At 40.4% G+C, this 27,805-nt stretch overlaps 1 protein-coding gene across 4 annotated transcripts; it reads right to left on the bottom strand.

Moving 5' to 3' along the window:
• Positions 1-64: 64 nt before the first annotated feature.
• yeats2 (YEATS domain containing 2) lies at positions 65-24,690 on the bottom strand. 4 transcript variants are annotated; one of them, XM_034886768.1, is made up of 30 exons: positions 24,499-24,690; positions 23,936-24,041; positions 23,714-23,811; positions 23,442-23,534; positions 23,111-23,344; positions 22,856-22,974; positions 19,871-20,032; positions 17,924-18,035; positions 17,310-17,354; positions 17,050-17,218; positions 15,618-15,860; positions 14,975-15,142; positions 13,928-14,019; positions 13,220-13,405; positions 12,873-13,101; positions 12,454-12,612; positions 10,102-10,232; positions 8,943-9,089; positions 8,433-8,618; positions 7,079-7,451; positions 6,822-6,956; positions 6,540-6,668; positions 6,094-6,244; positions 4,560-4,636; positions 4,375-4,454; positions 3,402-3,606; positions 2,583-2,818; positions 2,089-2,163; positions 1,790-1,863; positions 65-1,518 (listed from the first exon to the last, which is right to left on the bottom strand). In XM_034886768.1, exons 2-30 carry the CDS (start codon positions 24,033-24,035, stop codon positions 1,410-1,412), a joined length of 4,317 nt encoding a protein of 1,438 aa, XP_034742659.1. In that variant the 5' UTR covers positions 24,036-24,041; positions 24,499-24,690; the 3' UTR covers positions 65-1,409. The 4 variants fall into 4 exon arrangements, with proteins under 4 accessions (XP_034742659.1, XP_034742660.1, XP_034742658.1 ...); XM_034886769.1 differs by lacking the exon at positions 24,499-24,690 and adding an exon at positions 24,357-24,421; XM_034886767.1 differs by lacking the exon at positions 24,499-24,690 and adding an exon at positions 24,245-24,393.
• Positions 24,691-27,805: the final 3,115 nt, after the last annotated feature.

Raw genomic sequence — 27,805 nt, 5'->3', positions numbered from 1 at the left:
ATCCAAATCAAACAAACATGTTCAACACGACCCACGTTTGAAATAATATAAGAAATAATTCGAGTTGAGTTTTTCTTTGTTTATTACAAGAATATTGATTATATTTTTGGTTTGCACTGAAACATGAAAATACAATGTTTGGGTAACCTTCTACACTAATTTGGTTGAACAAGCATCACAACCACTCAGGCCAAACACTTCCTCTCATCCAATCATCCACACATTAACATAATGCACAGCTCCACATTAATCAGAATTACCATCACTACATCAGAGGACAACACACACGCGTGCGTGCGCACACACGCACGCACCATCAAAAGCAATAATGTTTGTTATGACTACATCCACTATCCACACATATGCATACACACACTCACTACTGTTAGGGCATTGCTGTTTGCAGTTCTTATTAGATAAAAAAATAAAACAGGATCATCATCTATTTCATATTGGTCACATACACCGTGTACATCACACGACTGATACATTATGGTTGTTAACCAGAACACTTAAAAGCACTTTAAACTGGCTATCAAGCCTGTTTCTTGAAGGAGAGAAGATATTGAGGCTTAAATTTCGACTAACGGTATGATTAGTTCATTAAACTATATAAGCTCGTTCTTGTTAAAGTCAGACATGGGATTTTTCATAACCCCGTCAGTAGAGGTAAGTGATTCATGTTTCTTATTATTAGGTTGCCATACAAAGCAGCGGTATTGTAAGAGCCATAATTACCTCTGCCAGGTAACACTGAAATACATCAAAGCATGTTTGCAGTGACAACTCATTGGTTGCCATGGCATCAACACTTTTGGAAGAATCTGTCCGTTTGCTTTGTCCAAAGTATCCGCCAAACATTACTATCAACATGATTGATAGAGAACTCTAATACACAGCTGTTCGTTAGTGTTTCCAACATGCAGTTCACCCCTGCTGGTAAACTGAATCTGTGACATCAGGGGGAAGAATGAAGGAGGGGACAACTACTGTTATTATTTTTTAGCCTTGAAGTCACTTATGCTTCATTTCCCTGATGACTAGCAGGCCGTCAAGCAGGAAACGCATCATTAAAAATAATCTTGTTATGAGGTAAGCAAGAGCACAACAGCCTCTCAAAATCAAATAACACAAGTCCCACAATGCTTTTTCTCAATACATTAGGACTAAAATGTTACGATATACCCAGAGTAATTGAAACATTTGTTATTCCGCTGCTGTGCGGCTGCTGTAAGAAGCAAGCTGAGCCCTTCTATAATGAAGTTAATCAATACAGTACATTAGTTATTACTGTGCAACCTGAGGCAACAGGACTACATCCAGTGGAGAATATTCACACAGTCAGTTCACAGTCTCAAACAGTCCTCACATCTCAGTATATGTCGATTACCAGTCGTTCTTGGTATGCCTCAATTGTCCTTAGACAGGTAACCCATGTGTGTGTTGGTGAGGAAGTCACAGGTGGGGATGCTACTGACCGCCTGGTGGATGTTCATGGCTGTGATCTCTCTCGGAGTCCTGCAAAACCCAATAATATAAATCCTTAATGAATTGAAAATCATTTTTCTTTTTTTTTCCAGGTGTGTTAGGTAAGCGATCTCATTGGGGCATATTCAGCCACTGGATCTTACATTACATGTACATTACTGAATTTAAATTGCGTATTTCAATATTGTTCAGAAACCATTACTATGGGATATCTAGCAAGCCCTAGATTTGGAGAATGAAGTGAAAAATGGAACATTGAGAAGGCTGCATGTTAGAAACAGAGAAAAAAAAAGAAGCTAACCTGTTCGGAGGGGATTTGGCATAGGCTCCAGCCAGAGCTTCTCTCAGGATGTCACTGGCAAACTGTTCAGTAGCCTGCAATGCGCGCGCACACAAACACACACACACACACACACACACTTAGTCACAAAGAAACACTCTTGCATACAGTACAAGGTGAAAGACGTAATACTTCTATACGGTGCACATCTCATACACACTGTACATTCATCATTCTAGTCAAGGGTATGTTGAGGTTATGATGAGCTACTGTAAATGGCCGAGACTTTTTTCTCTGTCCTGGCCTGTTTAGTGACCGACCTTTAGTATCATTGCTTCAACTACTGGAGCGAACACATTCTTCTCCACTTCGACTGGCTGGAAGGTTACCCCGATCTGAGGGAGAATAAGGAATCATATAAAAATGGTGCAACTTCTTCCAGTTCAAAAACAATTAATAGAAGCTACACAATAACAGGATGCCCCCCCCCCCCTCCGAAAAGCTGTTTAGACCTATGGCAATTGTCTTTTTTTGATGAGGGCATGGCTGCGGCCAGTTACAGACTGAGGCATTAAGGTTAAGCCCAATAGTTTCTGTAGTAGCAGATTCATGGACGGAATCACAAAATTGAAAATAAATCTTAAAAAGAATATATAAGACAGATTCCACAGGGACCTACATTCAGTCAGTGCTTAAATCTAATTGGAGATTTGAAAATATGACTACGTCCATGTTTCCAACCAAGCCGTCTCACTGTAACTGTAGTTTCAAAAAAACTTCTTAAAAATACATTAACCCCAGAGAAGTTGCTGACCTGCTGCGCTGTTTCATTGACAAACTGGGCGGACATGCATGGGCCCAGGAAGAAATTGGGCTCAGCATCAGCCTCTTGCTCCTCTTCTTTGACCTTTAGTTTCTGACAGGGAGGGGTCACAGTGACAATGTCGACTATTTTGTCATCTGCCTCCTCCGGTTCAGTCTTCAGCAGAGCTTGCATCTGCTCCAGCCGAAGCACCAGCTCCTCGCAGCTACTCAGGGTCGTTGGGCACTCTGCGGACCGATTCACATGTACATGTAACGCACCAGTTCACAAGCAGCAGCATCCCAGCCAAGCAATAACAGCAACCGCAGCAGTATTTTCACTCAGCTGCTTGTTGTGCGGCTACGTGTTTCAAGGAAAAATGTTCAAATTGGCTCATTTTACTAGTTCAACCATGTGACGAAAGCAAGATAGTTGTGCAAGAAGGAGAGTCCAGGAGAACTCAAACACAGATTATCATATCGACTGGCTCAGGCAAGTGTTTGACTCACTGAGTTAAGCAGCCTCATTTCTCACCCTTTACAGACAAAAGACAGAATTAATGAGAACTCTCTGTAAATAAAACAACACGGCTGAACAAAAATACTGAGGCTGCACACTGGCCACCCACACACACTACTGGACTGCAAACAAATTACTGGACCAACTGGTAACTGCGTGGCACTACACCCACACAGGCAACACTGAAAAGAGAATATTGATCCACTCTGAGCTTAGGAAGAAAAAAAAGAGTCAATTGTTAAATCGCAATAACAAGGTAAAGTAAAGAACCCCTGTGTAGAAGCTATGCACCCAAAACACACACAAACTCACCAGGCTCGTTGTCTATCTGCGTGAGGATGTCCTCGATGGACTCGTCCTCGTTCTTGCGTTGGGGCTCGAGGTCAGGTGGCGTGTAGCCCCTCTGCCGGCACCACTGCACCACCTCTCTGGTCTTTGGGGGGGTTAGGGCCTGCAGGCGGGGCGAGCGGTCCAACACATCCTGAACAACCCGCTTTACCGCCACTGCTCGCTGAAGCTACACAGAGACATACCAATATCTATTATGTAAAACTGTACATTAGGCCTAAAACCCCTAAGATCTACAACTTCACTTAGATTAACATTTTGTGACCGCTTAGAACTGATGTGCACACATTCTTCTCAAGTCCCCTGTCCCCTATGTAAATGAGTGACCTGTAGATATAAATATCCATTTCCGGGCGTGTATGAGAGCCTTTTATAGTCAGAGAAAGAGGACAGACAGCTAAGACATGGACTATTCTGTTTGAGCTATTGATGACCCATTAGGAAGAGATGAGAGAAGATGACCAGGCAGGGATACACATCTGACCAGATAGATAGGAAGACATGAGGCAAGCAGAAAGCATGCTGAGTCATGGGGCCCAGCACCGAGCACCAAGACAGATTACACAGGCAACAAAACTGCAAACGATGCAAATAATCACTGGCATTACATACACCCTCACCCTAGAAACTGGAAAGCAACTGCTTTTGTTGTCTCTGAGTCTATACAATTCTGTCTATAAAATGCCAAAAAAAGGGAGGAAAAAAAATCACAAAAAAGCCTAACATGACAATGATTCTTTTTCGGTTGAGTAAACAATGCAGCTGTAAATAACAAGATTTTATTAAATATGGTAAAAAATCTATCCTCACAACCACTGTCCTATCAGAAGTTTGACCTCCCTCAGGCTTTATGATCTCTCAAAGGCACAGATAAGGTACAGCTTTAATTTTGAATTTTCATCCTCATTCACACAAGCACAAAACAACAAAAAGTCACCTCTGATGCTCTGCGCTTGCCAATATTCCAGGAATAATACTGTTCAGTTGAAGAGGCACAGAATGGATGGGAGTCTTCAGCTAAACAAACAAACAAAAGACAAACAATAAAACAGCGTCACAAAACCCAGCAATTAGCTTTCAGTCTGTTTTAAAGCATATCAAATGAAAGAGAAGCTCACTTACTCTTATCTGGCACAATAAGAGGGAACTTCTTCACCACAGCGGTCATTAGCTGCATCATGGTCTCTATGTGCTCAGTGCTGACAAGGGAATCACAGAAGTGTCAGCTGTACTACCAGATCAATGTACTGCATTGGCTACCAGGAACAGAAAGTGTTCTTAAAAAAGGAGATTTCCAGCCAATTTTTACGTAAATCTTGTTTGCTATAAATATGCGAGCACTTTCAATTGAAAAAACCTGACCTGAAGTGGTGCAGGCAACACTAAGTATCTGCAGCTACGTGCACAAGCTTCCACTGGGCTAAAACGGCAGTTGTGTGGGCAAGTTTTAGAGTGGCTTTGTGCCTTTCTCTGTGTACCAAGAAAAGCAATTAAATGTCTGTGCAACATGCCACTTATGTGGCAACAATATGTATTTTTTTTTTTTAGATTATTTTTGGGGCATTTTAGGCCTTTAATGGACAGGACAGCAGAAGATGTGAAAGGGGAGAGAGAGGGGGAGTGACATGCAGCAAAGGGCCGCAGGCTGGATTCAAACCCGGGCCGGCTGCGTCGAGGAGTAAACCTCTATACATGGGCACCCGCTCTACCCAGTGAGCTATCTGGGTGCCCAACAATATGTATTTTTAAGTCAGACTTTGTTTAAATTCACTAAGTACCCTGTCTCTATCCCGCCGGTAACTAGCTCAACCTGTTAGCTGCTAGCTGTTAGCCGCGCTAGCAGCATCCTTGTTTTTTGGAGCGATCTGCACACCTTTTCCTGCTACACTGGGACTTCAGTGTGAGACTACAGCTAGCCTTCTCTAACGCTTTCACTGTGTTACCACATAAATCAACAAGACTCCTACTCTCCAACACCGGATCAATTACATACAAAATGAATGAACTACAAATACACACGGAACTGCTGCGTGATGATTATCACAGACGCCAAACTGAACACACTTATCATGGACGGCAGCTAGCAGCTAACAGGGTGGATAGTGACACGTTACTGATAGGTGAATTTAAACAACGTCTGATTTGAAAACGCATATTGTTGCCACGTAAGGGCCCTGTTCATGTTGCACAGACATTTTAATTGCATTTTGTGTCTGTTAAGAGGCAAAAAGGCACTCTAAAATGTGCCCTGACAACTGCCATTTTAGCTCAGTGGAAGCTCGTTCACATAGCTGCAGCTACTCTGTGTTCCCTGCACCGATTTGGGTCGTGGTTTTTTCATCAGAACTACTTGCATATTTATAGCAATCAAGATCAATGTAAAAATTGGCTGTAATTCTCCTTTAAAACCTTCCATTACTATGCTGGTAGCTATTTGATAGCTTTAATAAATGGAGCTACACTATTATTCACTGTGCTCAGCAAGTAAAATAAGGATATGTTAACACTTAAGTGGTGAAATAAATATATATTTAAAAACACAGTTGCAGAGAAAAATGCATCGTTACTCTTAACAGAAAATAAATCATCTATCCTGCTCCGAATCATTCGATGTGCTGTAAGTCAAAGTAGCATCGTGACTTGTTCTTGTACTAACTTGATGAGGTCGTGTGCAGAGTTCTCGGCCCCTTGCTCCTGCTTGACTGTGGTAGCTGTAGACGCCACGTGAACAGAACTGGGGACAGGAGCAGTCACGGGGGGAGATGGACCAACTGTGACAGCTGTGCTGGCACCTGGCTCTGTCTTCACTGTGACAGCAGAAAAGCAAGTGTGAGAGAAAGATTAATTTCAATAATTACACATTAGCTTTGAGGTTGAAGTAAGTCTTTGTTGTATGTATTAAACACTTATGCATTTGAGAAGAGTAATATAACTTGCATCAGCTTCACTTAAGTTTTTGTTGAAGAAAAGTGTGTTCTCTGTACCAAAACATAGAATGATATTGCAACTAGTATCAAAACATAATGAAAGAATGGAAGAAAAGGGAGGTAAAAGAGGGAAAGAATGAGAGAAGAGGGGAGAGTGGGGATGGACCCCTCTCACCTTGTGCCAGAGGCAGGGCAAGAGAGGGGGACACCTGTCTGGCAGGACTTTGGGAGGAGCCGACTCCAGCTGCTCCAGGGGTGGTGGAAGAGGAGGAAGGAGTACTGGAGAATGGGCCTTTAGACAATACTATACACAGAACACACACACACAGGATGGGTCAACGGCCCATTACGGTTAGACGAAAAATGAGAGGGGAGGAAGATGGTTTACTGCAGAGAGAGAGATGCCACAGTTGATGTTTGAAAGTATGTGGCCATTTGCTGTGTCAGGGATACTAACCTTTTCCAACAGGCATGAGTATGGTCTGGACCCCTCCAGACCCAGTGCCAACCCCCAGCTGCTTGAGCTGGTTGGCAGGGATGGTTAAGACAGTCTGCTGGGAGCTGGAACCTCCAGAGTGGATCTTCAGCATACCTGGACAAAACACAAAATACATTTCAGATGAAGAGCAATATGTGGCTAGACATGTACTATTTTTTAAGTAACTGAATTTGTTCCAAACGTTCAAACCAGGTGATGAATGCCTTACTGCACACCTGAGAGAGTAGCACCCGTTTTCCCTCCTCCTGCTGCCATTCCACTGACTAACGAGGCTGCAGTGACCACTGATGTGCCGCTACTTTTGGGCACACCCACCACATTCCCCACGCCTGCAGCCTTGGACATGCTGATGACGGGCATGTTGGTAATGCCTTTGGCTACTGTTACTACAGCTCCAGTGGAACCCGCAGCACTCTTTGTCAAGGTGGCAGAGTTGCCAGAGCCCTTGACCAAGGTGGCAACAGCAGTCTTCGACAGGCTGCCTCCAGCAGCGGCACTGGCGCTCTTAGCTGCACTGATTACCGCTGCTTGGTTGGCGGCCACCAGGAGCGAGTGGTGCAGAGACGCAGACATCCCTCCATCGGCTGCCTGCACAGAACACAACAAAACACAGCTGTCAACCAGAAACTAGAAAGAAACGCTGTCATTTTGCATTCTTCCAATGTGTGTGTCAGTCATATGAGCCCAAGGACAGCGAAGACGGAAAGGATCCTCATGGAGTCTTGACAGAGTTTGAACTTGCTGATATTGTGATGATGATAATCTGTGCTGCTATAGTGTGCATAACATGTTTTCATATAGCAACATGGACAAATTAAAATGATTCATGATAAATAAATAAGAAATGTATTTGGGTGCTAGATGGAGTGCTAGGAAATTTACTTCACTGTAGCAGGATTTAAGAGTTAGTGTTAACTATCTTTTCTTTGTCCTGGTCACATTTGTTTTACAGTGCCAAGCAACTCCCAGAGTGAGACGTGCCGATCAGGTCACTGGTTTTATGGAATTCTCAAAGACAAAAGAGTAAATTTCTTTCACAGAAAGTCTTCATGATTTAATTAACAGTCCTGAAAGGGTACGTTTCCCAAAACCGGAAAAGCAGTGATGTAGTCCTCTTCTGTGTTTGCGTCAACATCTCCAGAGCAGCGTGTTTTTCACAGAAATATACTGTTTACATATTTGTTTTTGCTTGTTGGAACCTCTAAGTCTTTTCGTGTTTTTCCATTAGTCAAGTTAATGAGGCCTGGCAACTGACTCTGAAGTTGTAATCACCCAAACACAGACCACTGCTGATGGAATGCTTAGGGCTTGTCACACACTACCTAAACTCTCTCTACTCTCTCTGATAAACACAACACTGACCTTGGTCCCTCCTGTTTTCTATGCATTCATACTGCAGTGGCGAGTAGAACATTAATCTCTCACTTGTAAAAAAAGGAATTAAGGTAACGAAAATGGATCAACTGGGATTGTTTCATGTTTGTTGCTGTTTAGTTTGAACTGGACTTTTAAAAATGAACAGCTGTCAGACAGAATAAAACAGAAGCATATGAGGTCTGTAAAACTAGCCTGTTGTTGACCGGCTGCTGCTGTGCTGACAGAGCCGGGGGTGGAACTAGCGGCAGGGATGACTCCGCCTGTCATCCTCAATGTGGTCGTCCCCGGCTTTGACAAATGGCCTGCTGCCGCCGCTGTGACCGTCTTTACTGAGCCGTCAGACAACTTCACCTGTGCACCCTGCGAGCTACCCACCACCTGTCAATCACAGAAATCCCAAAGTTGAATTTAGGATCTGAAAGTAAGAAAAACCATTCACTTACAATCCAACAAACAACAGTTTATACAAAAAACAGACAAAGTAGAAATGAGGCAGCGGAAAATTTATTAGTGCAGTAAATCACTACAAACTCAAAATTAATTTTCTCTCCAGACTTTGAAACACCTTCAACCTTTTACCTGAAATGGTCATACATACAGCTGTGGTTCAATATCCTACAGTAGTCATACACAGGATATGTGGAAGTTTTAAGACAATCCTCTGAATTAGCTTCCATTAGAATCAGACATTTGTATACTGACCTGAGCCAGGATAGCCGCCTTCTGTCCAGCTGTCACCCGGATGGCCTGCTGGCTAACAGTTGCTGGAGATGATGCTGTATGACCTGCCAAACTTGAACCTCCCTGCTTCCCCGAACCCTGTGCTGGCTGCCCAACCAGAAACGTGCCCTGTGGACGAGCAGGGTTAGGGACAGGGTAGAAATCCAACAACGTATTGCTTTGACTATACTCAAATTCAATACAATTGTCATGGTGTAAATTCAGCAAAGTATACCACACAGCATTAACCAATAGAAAAGAAAACAGGATGCAGTCCACTTTTGAAACCACAGTTAAAGCTAAGATTTCCACGTTACCCATATTATACTGTAAGTACATTAGGGTACATGTTCATAATGTGACAGGTATGACCATTTTTATCATGTAAAATTCATCTTTTTCAACTGCTTCAGCTTTATATATACTTACAGCTTACAAAACAGTCAATTCACCTTCTTTGAAATCAAAGAATCGTCCTTTTAGCTCTTAACTGGTACAGATAAAAAGAATGTATGTATGTATGTATGTATGTATATATATATATATATATATATATATATATATATATATATATATACACACACATATTAAAGAACATTTGTAGATTTTACACTTAGAAAACACTCCTAACATTGAAGATTGATCACTATTAGGAAACACAGCCAGATTTCTTACTTTAAAAAGGTAGGTGGAACCCTCTGCAGACAACTTTATTATATGCTGTTAGCCAAATGCACAGACAGCCCTGTTCTAAAGCTGACTTCAGAATCAATGCTGCTATAATGAATGTGTCTAATTAAGAGCACACCAGACTCAAGCTCTCTACTAGAGTACAAAAATCTAATATATACCAAGGAAAAGAAACCCCATTTGCAGAATGTGCATACAAGTTCTGTTGTTCCATCAGGGAATACAAATCTAAAATAATGTTTTTGTAATGGTGGTAATGAATATTAAATGTATAATGCACAATGCCTCTTCAGTTTCCTTTAGACTTCGCTGAAAACATGCCTGCAAATAAATACTAATGCTGTGATAAACAAAAAATGACAATCCACACAAACACATCAAAATGAAGGTTTCTAATGAGAGCAGGTATGACTTTAGGTTTGTATTATAGTGTCAATAAATTTTCACCCACCTGTGGGGTTTGTTTAAGGATATAGGATGTGTAGGAGAGGTTGGAAGGCAGACTGCTGGAAGTGGAAGAGGAGGAGGAGGAGGTCTGAGAGCCCCCAGTGCCTGCCGCTGAGCTACTCTTGGACTGCTGACCTACATAACAGACAGTCACATACACATCAGTCTCAAATCTCTTCTTCTTTGTCCCAAATTACAGCTCATCTTCTTTTTTCATTAATTTGTGTAATTTTAAATAGGTTAAAGCATTTTGTACTTAGACAACATTTTTTGAAGCAGAGCTATACAGAGAAATGTTGGTTTACTGCTGTGAAATTTGTATTTTAGATTAAATATGGCATGCTGCTTAATCTCTTTAATCTCGCAAATGAATTGCAAATTGACAGGAAGTGTGCTGTGTGAGGGATTCCAGCTCACAGTACACATTAAATAAACAGCTGAAAAAAATAGATGACTATGACTCACAGTCCAGAAGGTATGTAGCAGAACTTCAGAAGTGGGTTTCTTATGTTTGCCAAACTGATAAGCTGAGCGCAATACAAATTTTAACACAGCTCTCTACAACTTGTGGCATGGCAGAAAAAGTCAGGGCATAAGTCATTTGGTTGGGACACTGACCCCGGACACTAAGTCACCTACAATAAATAATAATATAATGTATACTTTATTATTCCCACAAGGGGAAATTACAATGTTTTCACTCTGTTGTTATAACACACATTACACACAGGCCTGAATGACACACACATGCTCAGTACCTTTACATACACTAAATGGAGAAATGTCAAATTGAGGGGGCTGCCCATGGAAAGGCACCCCGAGCAGTTGGGGGTTTGGTGCCTTGCTAAAAAAACACCTTGGCAGTACACAATACTTTGGTCCGTAGTGGGACTTGAACCATCAACCCTCCGGTTCCCAACCGACCTCCCTACTGACAAGTCTATTGCCACCCCCACCCACATGTATTAGTTTCACTTAGTCACAAACAATTCCCAGAGCTACCAATTCAACCGTCCATGTAAGAGACACACAAGAAGGACAATATATGCCATTACGTGACTTCTAAGAGGGAATGTGCTATGAGGATTTCTGCACACACACACTTGGACATTACCGTATCATACCGTTCCTTTAACTATGTAAATACCTTACATATTCACACTGCTTATATTTCCTTACTTATATTTCTACTTGATATTTATACAATTTGTGCAACTGCAACACAGAATCTCCCTTCGGGGATCTATTGAGTATTTCAGATTCTGATTAAATTATCATTAAATTATCATATATATTGTGTCAGTGTGTCTGCTAGAGCAGGGGTTCCCAAAACTTTCAGCCCACAACCCCCAAAGACCCCCCCACTATCAACGTATAATAAACATTGTGGGCAACCACGCACGCACTATAGGCGTATCCAAACACAAACATATTGACAACACAAAATAACACAACAGCCATAAAATTACTCTACAGTAATTTACTCATTTTTAACTTTTACTCTCTTTAGTTTCAACTTTACCTGACCTTATGAGATGGATGTGCAATATGTTTGGAGCACAGCAAGTCCAATCTTGGTTTAATATTGGAGACCGCTACTCAGAGATCATCCTCCACATTCAATTGCGATCTGTATTTACTTTTAAGGTACATCAGTGCCGAGACAGTCTTTTCGCACAAGTAGGTAGTGTCAAACGGCATCAGCCCATCCAAAGCCGCCCTGGATAGCTGTGGGTATTCCCTCTCAACTGAAATCCAAAACTCAGCCGGCGTCTTAGAATTACACGCTGTCTTCAAGGTTCGGTTGCTTGACAGTTCAACCAATGCGTCCTCCAGCTCGGATGTCAAATGATTTGCCCTCGTTTCAAATCAAAAGAGCTGTTCCCTTTTCTTTTTTTTGCTTGGTTTTATTTTAAATTTAGCCAGTAGTTTTATCTTGTGTTAAAATCATGGCTAACATATGCTATTTCTAATCGTTTTTAAATTTCTATTTTATTTCTGGAATTCAACTTGCTACCCCCCCTCTCTGGCTCGCGACCCCCCCTCTCTGGCTCGCGACCCCCCTGTGGGTCCCGACCCCCACTTTGGGAATCACTGTGCTAGAGTACATGAGCCCGAAAGTGTCCAGGAAGTTCAACTTAACCCCAAGAAGTAATCTGCTGGCTCATGTTCACAGTGTCATGTTAGAAAGTGGCAAGTCCAACAACATATTCTTAAGACTCCTAACAGATACTTCTTCCAACATCCAAGAACTTTACAGGAGTATTTAAGTATGGGACTAAAAAACAGTATGAAGAAGGTAGGAGGGCATGGCTTATTAACAATCAACCGGCATGGAAGATGGAGCATGTCTTACTGGTACTGGAGGCTCGGAGGATAGCTCCCTGTGGGATGAGAAGCAGCTTGCCCTTCCCCGAGGGATTTTTACTGTTGGTGGTCAGGTATAGCTTAGTACCTGGAGGCAAATTGGCCAGATTGGCCAGGTTGTTGGCTGGCAGCTGAAGAGTAGCCATTACTAAGGACACACGCAGAAAGAAACAAATTAATTATTTACCCACCTCTGAAATTGTACTGCACATATTTAACAATATTATTACATTTCCCGCAGCTAAACCTATATAAATAAGTGCATATCCCATTACATGTTTAGTGGAATTCCAAATTGTTATTATAATATATAATAATAATTGTACAATGACTTGTGCTGCCTTAGTGTCACATGAACCTGTGCACTTGCATGTGTGTGTGTAAGTGTTTGTGAGTATGAACTCTAACCTCCACTCTTGCCACTTGAACCACTAGCCGCCTTGGCAGCAGCCTGCTGACCAGGGATACCCGTGGCTCCACTGACGATGGCTTTAGCGACTCCCTGAGCCAAAACCTGCTTCGCCCCCATCACCTTGGAAACAGATGGGTTGCCCTTGGCAACCAGAATCTGTCCACTGCTGATAGCTACCTGTTTGACCGCAGACTGAAGCGTTGAGCTCATAGGGATGCCTAACATCTACAAACAAGATAAGTGCCAAATCAAGTTTTTGAATGAGAGTAGCTTTGTGTAACACACGTAAATGACCAATGAGCTTCTGTGTAAGGTTGTGTAGGTGTATGCAAGAGAGACTGACCTTGCTAGTTGTGGCCCCTGTGGCCCCTCCTGCCTGTTTCTGAGCCGACATGGAGATCATGTGGCCGCCCTTCACTGCGACAAACTGGTGTGCTGCTGTAGTAACAGATTGCTGGTGGCTGGTTACTGGGGAAACCATCTGCTGTTGCTGTGTTGAAACTTCCCCTGGTTCCTGCTTGATAATAACCTGCACAAGAGGTAAGTGCACAAGGAAGCAAAGGATTTGAACAGGTAGGTAACTTTGCCTTGGAACCACAAGATGTTGTAGATATTGTAGCATCATTGGTCTACATTTTACTCTCTAATTCTCTAATGAAAAACCCTAACTTAATTTAGTGACTAACGATACCTTTTGATTGTAAAATTGAGATCCACACCCACACCCACTGAGCATGTGGGAGTAGGGAGGATTTTATAGCAGTGTATTGACACTGAGTGAAACACAACCATGCAATTCTCTCTGCAAAGCTCCTTGCACCCCCTCCTATCCTTAGAGTGATGTCCCATTTTAATAGCTTGCCAAGGCACTCATATTGCTGAATATAGCACCCAGGCCTGCTGTTAATACCAACCTGCTTTGTTATAGACACAGATACTACAGGGATAGACATTTCACATGGGGGGAGGGAACAGATCAGTGAAAAAGAGACATTTAGGCTCATAACAATTCACATTAAAAGTTGACATCATTCAGATTCTACCAACTCACCTTCACCCCTGAGGAGAGGAAAGTGCCAGTGTGAACTTTGGGGGCTGGAGAGCGTGCACCTTGAGCAACAGACTGTTTGACTGAGGGACTTCCTGTGAAAAGGTTTACAAAGAAGCACACACAAAAAGTAATGGAGGAGATGACTGGTTCACTGCAGTTACTGACATTCTTTCCACAGGCATCAAGGCCACTGTGGTGCCAGGAGACAGTTCCCTGTCAGAGTTACTCAGCGTGGGTGTTGAAACCGAGCACTGCTAAAGTTTGGTCCCTTACCTTCTGCGTTGAAATTTGTTTTATGCCTGGATTGGTGAATCAGCCATAACACCCACATAACCCAGCTTGATAAAACATCACTTAATGGCACTGCAGCCCTGCTGCCAGATCTGGTTGAACTTTGCATTTGCGGAGAAGAGTGGGAGTGGCTGAGTGGGCGAGAGAAAGTGAGCAATCTAGGAGAAAGAGCTCCTAAACGCAATCTGAACTGATGCTGCTGATGTGAGAAAGTGAATAGCCTGGTGATGTAAGATGCCTCTGCTGCATGATGGATTGATGCATAGATAAAGTGCACCATTGCTTTATCTTTGCAGATAATTACACACCTTGTTCAAGGGAAAACACACACACAAGCACATACAAAATCTGATGTGAGCATGGGGTCTCAACCTCCTAATCTGGCCATGAAAGCTCAGTCACCATGGTAACCTCTCATCCAGCAACCATCCTGCTGGCTCACCACACGTCATACTTTAGTAGTGCAAAACGGGAACAAAAGAGACATGAAAAAAAATAAAAATAAATAAGAGTACAAAGAGCTGAGATAAGAAAGGACAAGGTGAAGGGGGGTGAGGATGAGCAAGGAGAAAGTACCAAAATAAAGAAAGATAAATAGAGAAAGAGTAACGGAGAGTCTATTGTTCATCTACTGAGCACATTCCTCACAGTGAGTTTTATATTCCATGTGGGCGGCTCAGACACAATTTAACGATTTTGCTGCAGGTTCACTTCCGATTTCAAGCAGCACTTTGACACTGAGTAAGAGATGCATACCTGTGGAGGCGGTGGATGAGGAAGCCATGCCGATCACCTGGCCGGGCTTGTCAACAATGATGTAAGGGTTGTTGAGCACTGATGAAGAGCTCTGTTTGCTGTGGACAGGGGTGGAGGTAGTGGGAGTGCGAGGTAGTGGGGAGTGGCTTGGAGTGGAAATGGGAGACCCTGAGGGGGAGAAAGTACAGAGGCTATAAGATAAATAACTGGGACAATCATAACGCATATATGAACATGTAAATTATGTCTATTCTTTGCCTCTTGGTGTCCTTTGTGCCACTAGCTTACCAATTATGTCATTCGCTTCACTGCTGGTTAAGTTGACATTATTTGAATTTATGTTCTATTTTGCCAACTGAGCTACCAGGGATAGCATTTTATATAATTAGACCAAGTGAAGAATGAGCATCAATGCCAGGGAGCAAAGTGTGCAAAATACACGAGATAGAGCACTGGTGTGAATAACGTAACCCATTAAAATCAAGAACGTGGAGTGTTTTAAGTAAGCGCTCCTTGTGTTTTTCATATTTTTATCTGCATAAAATCTAAAGTGAAATCAAATTTTATTTAAAGTTAGGCTATGCTTCATGCAAAGCTATTAAGAAATCTTTAGAAACAATGGCCACTGGATGAAGACATTTACCTGAAACAATTTTACAGCTCATGGTGATTGGTTGGAACGATTTCCCGGGAGACTCAGCAGGGCTGGGTGGCTGTCCTTGTGGGACAATCTTACAGCTTGCTGTGATAGGCTGGAAGGCAGAGTTGCCATGGGAACCCAGAGTGATCCTGTCCCCGACTTTGGGTCGGGTTGGGGTGTGTTCACCAGCGGTGAGGCCGGAACTATGGCCACCAGCAGACCTCCCCATTTCTGTTTTAATGAAACCTATATAGTAAGGGGAAAGTGTGTTTCATTCATCATCAGTATTACTCCCTTTCAAATACATCTGAAGTTAGGATACTCATTCTGTGACTGAGTTTGAGATGTGCCGGCTGCTCTCTCTCTGTGTCATTTTTTGATTTGGGTTGAAAGTCTATTTACAACCATAAACAGATGCTCTTCCATTGTATTAAATGTATTAATCCACACTGTGTCTCAGATACCCAATGCGTTTCTTTTCGCTTCAAGTCTTTTGTGAGTTTTCTCTTCTCATGTGAAACGTAATCTGCAAAGACAGCTGTTTAAATCAAACAAATATCCCACTGTATTTGAACATAATAAATCGTATCTAGTTGATCGATCAAGGCTCCCAGTCTGTCTTAGAGTGTGGAATTATAATGAATTAATGAATAGATACAAACACTATACTATAAAACTATGTTGGTTCTGTAAACTTCTGTTACAGCCCGATAAAGGCAGGTTAGCCACGTCTCTCCCTTAAAAGTCTCCCATGTGTTTATAAAACCTCTCTGTTGAATATGTCTTGTTTTTGCATGCACTGAAGAGCTGAGCCAGGGTCTGGTTTTGCTTCAAGCCCAGTCTTGAGTCCGAATTTGCAATCGGTGTAAACCGAGCACTGGGTATCCTGCTCTGTCTTTGAGAAAACAAAAGCTCAGACGGGCAGATCTGGAATCTTGCCCCTTTAAGACGTCATAAGTGTAAAGGTTACGTCCCCTTTCTCTGCTTTCCAAGCCCAGATAATTTGGCCCACCCATGAGAGAGAGACATCTTGGCATGAAAACAAGCAAAGCACGGCAGTTGGTCAAGGCCACATCCCCACCCCCCACTTCTCTCCTCCCCAATAGCATTTAAAGCTACAGACACAGAAATGGAACATCCTAAGGAAAGCTTATTGTGGGACTGGCTCCAGTGGCTATATAATTCTGTACAAAGGCTGAATTTTAGGAAAGAGACATCAGATACAGTTTTAGGAGACAATTAAGGCCGTTATAAAAGCATCCAAAAAGAAGCATGTAATAGGACCTTACAACACAAACAAAACAGGGACCCACTTGTCAAAACATTGCTTCACAGTGTTTCTAGAGGTCAAAAACTCCAAAGGCAACCTTTAATAACTACAGTATTATTGTAACTTTTCATGATCAATGTTTTGTGTTTATGCGTTTGTGTGTACCTTTGTCTACACTGGGATCATGCGAGATGGGAGAACTAGAGTGTCCATAACTCTGGGCCAGGGAGGAGGCCAACGTGGGGCTGGCTGCTCCGTGAGTCACCTTGGAGGACAAGGGCTGAGGGATGTAGTCCTCCCCAAGAGAGTTCCTATAGAGCTCAACATCAACCACCTGGAAAAATAATATAGCTCACTATCGGAGTAAGCTCTGAGAAAAGAAAGTAATTGCAGGAAACATAGTTTACATAACATTAATCACTCACAGTTTCTGCCCCGAGGGTCTGCAGCCCAGTGTAAGTTCTGTCCAGCTGTAGGAAAAGAACAGATAGCTCAAAATAAAGATTTTAATGGAGTTTTTTTATTTAATGGAGGCAGTGAACTGGATTATTGAGTTATAGAAATTATTCATATTTGTGTCAAGTATGTATCAAATACATTATATTGGACTTGCTCATAATAATGACAAAATTACTTTAAATTCTTATGAGTTTTTTTATCTAGTTGTAATACACAGAGTGCCAGCAATGTAACTGCTATATCAAAGTCTTTTGTCACACATTACATATCATATGTGAGCTTACAAAGTTTAGTTCTATCTTTTTCTAAATCCTATCCTATTTTGTTTACATTTATGGTAATGTATCCACACTACTAACCTAGGTCAAAGTAGGCAATTTAAAGGGACAATAAATGATTATCAGTATCTAATTTGTAATGTACCAGTGACAGCACAGAAGCCATCACAAACACAAAAGACATCATGGACACACAGTGTCATCTATAAGAGACTTACTTAAAACTGCATCTAGAAAAATACTGTGTATCAATCAGAAGAGGAAAACAAGCTGACATGGTGTGGTCCATGATGTGGTCTGACCTTTAGCTGGTGGATGATGTCAATACGTTTGTTGCGATGGTCTTTGAAGTGGATCTGGATCCTCACGGGAAATTCACCCCAACCGCGACGTGTTAAATGAAAGGGAGGCTCACTGAGAACAGATACATTCAAAAAGCATTATGTAAAGCCATCAAACTAAAAATCTGGAGTATACTGTCTTTGCAATGAGTTGCTTCTTCAAAGAGGTCAGAACATGGAGGAAAGAAAATATATAGAAGATGCAGCATATAAAAAAACAAAGATTAGTTTATGACTCAGACAGAGTTAATAATCTCTTTAAATCACTGACTTAAAGGTCTCTCATCTTCACTCCATTTGAAGCTTGAGGTTTTCATCCCCACATAACAAAAACTGATCTGACTGCCTGCGTTTAGAAGGGGGATGTGTATGTGTATGCATATAATTTGTGTATTTAAAAATACCCTAAGGGTGATGCTTTTTTTCTTACTTTTGTTCATCTCTTCATCTACATTCAGGCAGCATCAAGACAGAACTGGGCCTATGTGGGGTTTACTGGCAATGAAGACTTGAGTCAGTCAGCGGGAGCTTAGGCAACATGAGTGCCTTGTCAGCTGAAACAGCCAGGAGGCTACAGCTCAGGACTGACTGATGAAAGAGATCATTTATTCAGAAGCCATGGGCAAACTTAAATCCTTCGCCACTTTTAAAGGATAAAAACTAAAGTGACACCGAAGACCACAGAACTCAAAAAGCCAAAAGATTCTGCCTGGGGTGCACCAATTTTGTGAAAGTTCTATTCTAAGTTAGTGTGTAAAGTTGCACTAGAGACTTAGTAACTACTACTTCATTTGCAACAAATCTTTCTGGCTGGCATGAGCCACTTAGCATGTTTGCACATACTACGTAGTTACACATTCTCTAAGGATAATATAAATCCTAAAATGTCACAGAATTATACTCACTATTAGTAGATAGCTGTTTTTCTGCCACACAGCATCATGTTTTCATTAATTGCATGTGTTACTTAGAGTTACGTTGTATCTCAGTAGTGCAACCGCTTTTATTTTAGTAATGCATGAATCACAACTTAGTAACAATTAAAACAAGTTTAAACTTACACAACAGGCTGCTGTTTCTTCTAGCTGACTCCTAAACTGTGCCACACCACTCTAAACATCTGAGCTTTGGGCTAAGGTAAACACCTTAACACAAAAATGTTTTTTTTTTAAACTTTCAGCTATGATTGTTGGGACCTAAATTGCGCTTACTGGATGCACAGTGTGGGTATAAAGCCTGACATCAGGCATTCTCCTTCCCTTTCCCATCTACATTGCAAGGGCACAGTCACTGCATTCAGGGCTTAGCAGCGACCAAGACAACTGTGATTGGTTGAAAGAAATTTGGTTGACAGCCCAGATCATTTTCCCCCTATACCAGAATGTTAACTTGTGCAGCCAGACAATACTCCAGTGCTGACACCGCGCTGTTGAGATGAGAGACTAATAGGAGCAATCTGGGAGCCGCATCATTAAATATCCACAGGGGGGCACTGTTTACTTAAAAGGATTTTATAACTACTGAGTCTACCTTACACAATGTGAACATCCATCAGCAAACTGTTTCTGCACTTAGAGACTGATCTAGAAGTCATTTTCAGTTAACATTAGCTGATGATGAAGGCAGTCCCTTACTCAGTTACTATCCAAAATAGTTTTCTTACTTTCTTCAGTTTGGCAAGTGGTGTGTCGAAAGAGGTGGGACAAACTACCAACCTAGAAAAATTATAAGTTGAAAAGTAACATTATGGGCAACACAACATATGAGATCAAGTTGTAAAAAGTTTGTCCCTGTCTCTCTGATTTCTATTGTTGCTTGTATCAGAAAATGTGTGCATGACTGAATAATGCTTACACACACTTTGACCCAAATATGCAAAAAAAAAGAAGAAAAGAAACAGACACAAACCTGACTTCCACTAGGTCATTGGGTTTGTAGCTAGGATGCAAGAAGAACCAGACTTTCTTTACAAAGTGGTCGATGCTGGGTTCCCTCCTGGAGCCCCTAACGTACACCATCCACTTATGGGTAGACTGGTCATTTTCCTCCCGCTTATCTGGGGGAATGTACCTGAGGGTGCGAGACAAAGAGAATAAACAACCAGACGGAAAAAGAAATTAGAGCCAGGAAACCTAAGGGATAATGTATGTTAACAGGTAAGAAAGAAGATTAAAGGGGAATACAGACTGCATGGGTCACAAGCAAATGTTCAGTTCACAACAGCTTTACAAAGAACCTGTCAGGGAATGAAATAAGGAATTAGTTGAGTCTAGGTCAACTTAAACTCATCTAATTAATATTTTATGAACTACCTATGACCCAATCAGGCTTCCTAGAATGAACATGTCCTTTGTGCTACACTGAACCAAGTGGGGTCCGTTATCTGGATCAACTCAGGCCCAGAGAATAATAAATGGAGTAAAAGGGTGTTTTTCTTGATGCAACTCAAGACTGGGCTTGAAGCAAAACCAGACTCTGGCTCAGCTCTTCAGTGCATGCAAAAACAAGACATATTCAACAGAGAGGTTTTATAAACACAGTGGGAGACTTTTAAGGGAGAGACGTGCCTGTTTTAAAGGGACATTCAATAGCTTTAATCAAAACAACAACCCATCTATTGCACAGTAACGTTTGCATTAACCCTTTCACATATAACCACATTTATCTGTGAATTTGTCCTTGTAGTTTCTTGCAGTGGTTACCTTCATCCAAAAGAGTTTATATTATTGTCTGTGCCCTGTCTATAGTTTTAATGGGTTTTGATGATTCAAACCATTTAGCTGTGATGGTGAAATAAATATGGCTGTGTTGACGCAAGACATAGGATGCAAGTTCCATCTCCTATTTACAACAATACCTTTCGGTACCTTCGGTACTACCTGCCCACAACTGAAGTCAGTGTGTGGCTTATCACTCATTAACCCTCTATTGCATGTTGTTGCCATATGGCAACAAATTCTTTTTTAGTGTTTTTCACAATAAATCATATAAAATGCACTGTTTTTTGTTTAAATGTGTAAATAGGTCTTTTATTTTGAAGTTGTACTCATTTGATGACTTCACATGCCCACAAAATCATGTTTCCCCGCCCCTTTTCCAGACATGTGCCACACTAAAGATCAAGCTCCAGGATCAGCCAAAATGTAGTTGTTTTTCTCAATTTTACAAGCATTTCTTGAAAAAAAAAAAGAATTCAATTGTTATCTGGGGAAAGTAAACTTTAAGTTTTCATCATTTAAACCAGTTAAAATGCTATATTTTTTCTGTAAAAGGCTAAAATTAATTTGTTGCTATATGGCAACATTATGCAAATATTGACATGAAATGTGTACATTCAGCCTGATTAATAATTATCAAAAACTACAATTAAAACTAAACTAATTTGACTGTAAACACATTGGGCTGTACGTGTTGATACATATAAGTTGAATTTGCTTGGTAATTATTTCAATAAAAGCATGTTTTTAAAGAAATAATGAATTTTTTGGCACGTTCCACGAATGCGCGTTGTTGACAAATATATAACAAAATACCAAGTATTTTTTTTTTGTAATTGCATTAGTTAAGCATCCTGGAGTAATAAAAACACATCAAGACATTTAACCATGTTTAAAAAATAATTCATGCCAAAGAGGGTTAAAAGGTTTCACATATTGTCAAACTTTTCAAATCTCTTCTAAAAAGCTAAAACATAATATCTGGCTACTCTGTACTTTGAATGATATTAGTATCTATGAGTATGAATACATTGTGGTCATCAACAGCTCATTTGGAATATACACGACATTATACCGTGTATAAGGTTCTCAAAGAGATTAATAAGATTACAAACTTTGACATAATGGTTTTCAAACATTCTTACTTGTTGTGATCCATCAAAATAAAGGAATGTCTATTCGTCAATTGAAAACTATTGCATAGCAGAAGCAAAAATCAAAAGGAGTGGAAGAAAATACAGTAGCTTGCATAAGTTCACACACCCCTGCTAAAGTTGATTAAAAATATGAATAAAAAACATCTTTTGGAAATTGATCTTAATTGCCCTAAAAAATTAGGAAAATCCAACCAATTTCCTTTGCGAATGAATAATGTATTGTAAATAAATAATTTTTCTTCCTGGGGCGTAAGTATACACACCCCTATGTTTAATTCCCATAGAAGCAGGCAGATTTTTATTTTTAAAGGCCAGTTATTTCATGATCGTGATACAGTTCCCTTTGCCTTTGGAATTAAAATAATCCCACATCATCACACACCCTTCACCATACATATGGATATGGATATGGACATGGGGAACTTTCAATAGAATCATCTCTCAATGCAAATCAAATCAGCTATTAAACTAACTAAAATAAAACCATGCCTATCTCTATGTATGGTGAAGGGTGTGGGATGATGTGGGATTATTTTAATTCCAAAGGCAAAGGGAACTTTATCACGGTGCATAGTATCCTGCATTTGTAAAATAACTGGCCTTTATAAAAATAAATATCTGCCTGCTTTTATTGGAATTTAACATAGGGGTGTTTATACTTACGCTCTCTGTATTTTAAGGAAGAACATTTATTTATTTACAATACATTATTCATTCACAAAGAAAATTGGTGTCCTTAAAGGTTGGATTTTCCTAATTTTTTTAAATTAAGGCATTAAGATCAATTTCCAAAATATGTTTTTTAATCCTCTTTTTAATCTACTTTAGCATGGGTGTGTAAACTTATGCAAGCCACTGTAGATGATGAAATTGAAATGTTTGTTTTTTTGTGTCACATAAACAGACTCATGACTTCCTGAGAGGCTCCTAACCTCTAGATTGGAAAGAGCTGCAATACAACCTACTAAGTCATAAACATGTCTATGGGAAAAAAAATTTGGCCTAGTTTGGTAACATACCTAGACACGTTGCCCACTACGATTGTCTTTTTTGCATAGAGTCTAGAGGCTTCATTTCCAGTAGTGTGGTAGGTCACCCTCTGCTCTGCTCCTAAGGACAATGGCACGCCAAATGTGTCCTATGAAAATATGTGGAGAATTACAGACATTCCTGCTTAAAATTTAAAAAACAAATGAGACGCAAGATTATTGCTGTTTCAACTTTGCAGTGATCAAGTAACAACAAATAAGTTCATCTTTGTCAGTGGAACTCACCTTGCCTGTATTGCGCCCTGGTCTGCGCTCCAGCCTGCTGGTGTCCTCTCTCCATGCTCCCTCCCCATCCCTCTCAGCTCCCTCTCCTTGTTGTGAGAGGGATTCGGACTCTGAGTGGGCCAAAGAAAGAGTCTCAGAGCCCTGGTTGAGAGGGGACGAGGACCGGGATGGGGACTCCAGAAACCGGCGGATGGCTGGATGGTTCAGCACGGCAGGGTCACTCTTAGAAGAATGCTAAGACACAGAGAAAATAGTGGTTGCTGCTATTGTACTATACCACTGCCTTAGAGGAGCTGTAATGCTGTCTGAGTATGAATATATGGGAATTTACTTCTGGGTGCTTTGTTATTCCAGCGTTGGCATAGTAATTAGCCACTATGCATGCCCTTAGCTTGTCCATCATCCTCCTGGCTTCATTGAGTCGCTGCAAAATAATGGAAAAAGACTTAAACAGAATGCTCAATTTTATAAACATACAAAAACAATTGTGGAATTGTGTACCTTCTGTATCAACTCAGTTTTCCTGTATTACTGATTTTGAACAAGAAAGATATAGACTAATGAAATAAAGGGAAAAACACTTTTCTATTAGAATGCAAATACCTGACTTATCACATCTATTTCATGCTCTTTGTTCTTCATCTCCAAAGAAAACTGCTCTCTGATGATGGATTCAATCTTCTGTACTGCTGCTTCTCGGGCTGACAAGACAGGAAGACTAAATATTAAAGACCCGAGATTACCCAAGTAACATTCCAGTTACATATTAGCTGTCACAACATGTAAAGCAGTTGTGTTGTCTCAGAGTTCAACTCATGAGCTTACCATTATGTTCAGCCGCTTTGTTTCTCTTACTATTTTGGATCAGCGAAATGTCATCATAGTCTGGATCACTGCCTTCTATTTTCCTTTTAATTCCTGACATGGCTGCCTGCAAAGAAGAAAATATTAGAGAAGAAGCATAAAACAGCTATCATTAGCTGTTCACATCTATGCTCTCATAGCCAGTTGTAATGGTAGCACGAAATTAGCCTGCTAGCAGGGAAGCTAATGCCCACAGATAACTTAGCGTTAAGCACTGACAAGCTAGCTAGTAATGCTCATATGGGCTCATAGCACACCGTCCACACCTACTACTGGTTCAAACTGTTGGCCCATTTTTTTGACAAAGCCAAAGCCTTCAATGAAGCTTATTTTTAGACACAAAGATATGAAACGTTACGCCACCAGAGTGTATATTACGAACGTTGGGTTAAAATCCGTGCCTGTCGTTCGTGTAGCCCCGGCAGCACATTAACGTTAGCCAACAGCTATCCTTGTTTGCTAATTTAGCTAACGTTAGCACACATTGTAGAGACCGATTCAATCCATTTAAAATGCAAACTTACTGAAGTGCTCTGTGCGGTGGAATAACGTTTCTTTGTGAGGCGTGTGTTTTAATTCAGTGAGAGCATATCCTTTGCGTTATGCTACATTCTTTTTATACACTTGTGTTTAGAAATAGCTAAATCTCGAGGTGGACAAGTAAGCTAAAGTAATGGATTGTTAGCCTCGCACTTCACCAAAACAGCCACAAGGGCCCCCTATTCTACAAAACAGATGATGCTACTTAGGGACACTCTCTGAACAATATGTATTATAATATTTCTGTTTTTGTTCACTGTGTGATGATTACATTATATTATTATTATCAAAACATAACGTTTTATAAGCATTCGGTGTTAACTGCTCAGGAAGGTCATTGATTAAAAAAAAAAATAGGCCTAGACATGCACGTATAACGCCATACTTCTCTATCTTCACTTTTTTAAATAATAGATTCAATGAAAATCCTGAGCACCATCACATGAGTATGGCAGAATTATGACAACATGTCCTTTTTTGTAGGACAGCAATGCACATATATGCTTTTAAGCCAGGATAATAGCTATGGCTATTATGGACCAATAATTATTATCAACATGTTAAATGTTGACACCACTGTCAGGTAGCATGCCATGAACTATTTCTGGCATTCTAGAAAACTAACATGTGTATGGCATTATTAGCACACACTTTAAATGATCAGGAATGGGATCAAATCCACGCTTAACACCATCTATCTCACTCTCCTTGCCTCAAGCCTCACTAATGTTGCCTCAAGTTTACATTTTCAGGAGTGAACTTGGTTGTGCACCAGCTAAGAGTTGCATGTGAGGCACACAAAAACATCGACATTTAGGTGGTAAAAAAAAAGGTTTAATAGTTATTCATTATTCTGACACACTTCCAAATTTATTTATTAGCTTTCAATTCCATAGCATAGAATATCCTTCATTGTACTCAAATGAGAAAATCTGTTGTTTTGTTGAGAGAGATGTCAGAGTGAGAGGGCTGCCCATGGTCAGGCGCCCCAAGCAGTTGGGGGGGTTTGGTCCATTGCTCAAGGGCACATTGGTAGTAACCAGGGCAGCCAGTGAACTGGCACCTCTCCAGCTACCAGTCCACACTCCATACTCTGTCCGCACGGCGACTTGAACGGGCGACCCTCCGTTTCCCAAGCCACCTTAATAAATAAATTAAAAAAGCGAATTTGCCAACAGACACCTTACATGCACCACATAGTTTCCTTGTCTGTTACTTCAATGTGCATCACTATATATGAAAGCATTGTTCAGTGTGAATGCAGAGACATAGTGCCAATAACAATCTGGGAGAAGATTTTTTTGTGGTTTTTATTTAACCAAACCATTAAATGAAGTATATAAATTACCACATAAGACAAAGCCTCATGAATGTTAATTGCAGTACAAGTTGCTCAATCTTAGCTTTAAACAGTGTTATGTGCCGTTTTCTTGTTCAACACAATGGCACATTGAAATGTCACCAACATGATTGATTCATCCCTTGATGAAATAAAAGATGAATCAGCCATATGGAGCACATTTCATATTATACTGTGGTGTGGTTGGTAGTGCTGTGGGTTAAATTATTTAGTTTCATCACTTCATTTCTATCGTCCACATTTTTATGGTGTGAAGACCTCAATTTGCTGATACTAATTTAAATGAGTTTAGCTAATAATGTTTAGGTCAGCTTCATCTATCACATCCAGTAGAACAGCTGCTTTTCATCTGAATCTTCTTGTTCTTTCACATTGAATCAAAACTCAAAAACTTAGGTTAAAGCTAATTTATAATAAGAGCATATCTCTTAATATCAAAAGCTGGCACGAAGAAGATCCACACCAGATTTTTTACATTATAACTTGACCATGCAGTGAAAGACAGAAGTCAAATAAAGTAATATATCTAGAAATATACTGTACATAACTTAACTTAATTAAAATTGTATGTGCAATTTAGAAAACCTAATACCTTATATATTATTTTCATTCCATTCTTAAACCATTTTTTACTGATGACACAGGCCACAAGCTTTGGGATGGTAAGAAAAACTTTATTGATGTTTCACTTACACAAGTCAACCATTACATTTCAAACTGCAGTTTACAAAAATCCAAAGCTTCCTCACAGTTAGACAAAGAGCATCTGAGGAGAAAGTAGTGTTAATAATGATATCACATCACACATACAATAAGAAAAGTTTATAACAAAATGATAAGATTTAATCCCACACTCGTCATTCTTTAATTAAGGCACAAAAGGCAACATTCTGCAATAAACATGTTAAAGCCCCCATCTCGCATACAAGAGCAATTTACCCACCATGCATTTTTCAACAAAGTCACTGTTGGGTTTGAACTTAATCTATTATACAGCTGCATTTATTTTAAAATCCATCAATCAACATTTAATGCTCAGCTCTTGGTGGTTTAATTTAAGGCTTTCCATGTGCATGTGGAAGTCAAAACATCTCAGCAACAAACGGTCACACAACAATCAAAAAACAAAAATCACTAGACAAAAAACGATGAATAATCTCATCAAAGCAAACAATGTATGAAGGCCTCTATAAAGCTAATAATGAAAATCAATGAATCAACGTAATGTGTTATGTGTAAATACTCAGTGGAATCACAGACGCTCAAACACACTCAAATTCTCTCTCTATCACTATTCATCTAACTCTCTCTAACATTTGCTCTACCACATTATTTCCTCTTAACCTCCTCTACTTGGCTTCCTGAGTTACCCCTAAGTATGTTACTTATGTCTAGGAGTGTGGGGGGGCCTGAGGATGTATTTATTTCCAGCCTGTACTTCTGTTATTGACCTGACACCAAACCCATCCTTGTGAGAAAACTTTTAAAAACTGCCTTGAGGATAGTTTAAGCTGAAATACCTCTACCTGTTTTTGTCATTGTCATGTGACTGACAGACAGAGGCATTGAGTCTGAAGTGTGTGTATGAAGTTACACATTGTTAATAAATGTAAACTCACTGATCCTCAATGTTTGAACCTAAAATTGAAAGCCAAAACTTTCTTCCTCCCACATTGTTCTCTCTCTAGCAATTTTTGTTGTTTTTGTTAGAATAACCAGCCATAGCAGAGAAAGGCCATCCAGAGAAGCTGACAGGCCCTTTTGCTGTCTCTTCCATACGTCAAATGAAAGCAAAGAACATTTACTGATACAGTAAAAGAAAAAAAAAAGGAAATCATCTTCATATACAGTAATTCTATATTTAACAGGATTCTGTCAAAGTGCTGTCAAAAACAGAAAAACTCAATATGCAACCAAACATTTAAATACAA

The sequence above is a fragment of the Etheostoma cragini genome, chromosome 12 (genome assembly GCF_013103735.1).
Source record: "Etheostoma cragini isolate CJK2018 chromosome 12, CSU_Ecrag_1.0, whole genome shotgun sequence".
NCBI classification, from domain to species: Eukaryota; Metazoa; Chordata; class Actinopteri; order Perciformes; family Percidae; genus Etheostoma; species Etheostoma cragini.
The sequence above is the reverse complement of the archived record's forward strand: the minus strand, read 5'-3'. Positions and strand labels throughout refer to the sequence as shown.

Coding starts and splice junctions, on each gene's coding strand:
- yeats2 (XM_034886767.1), bottom strand. CDS start 24,268: ATGGGCCAACAGTTTGAACCAGTA. Junction 13,406..13,927: donor TCCTCTCCTCAGGGGTGAAG/GTGAGTTGGTAG, acceptor CCTCTTGTGCAG/GTTATTATCAAGCAGGAACC. Junction 1,519..1,789: donor GCCAAATCCCCTCCGAACAG/GTTAGCTTCTTT, acceptor TGGGTTTTGCAG/GACTCCGAGAGAGATCACAG.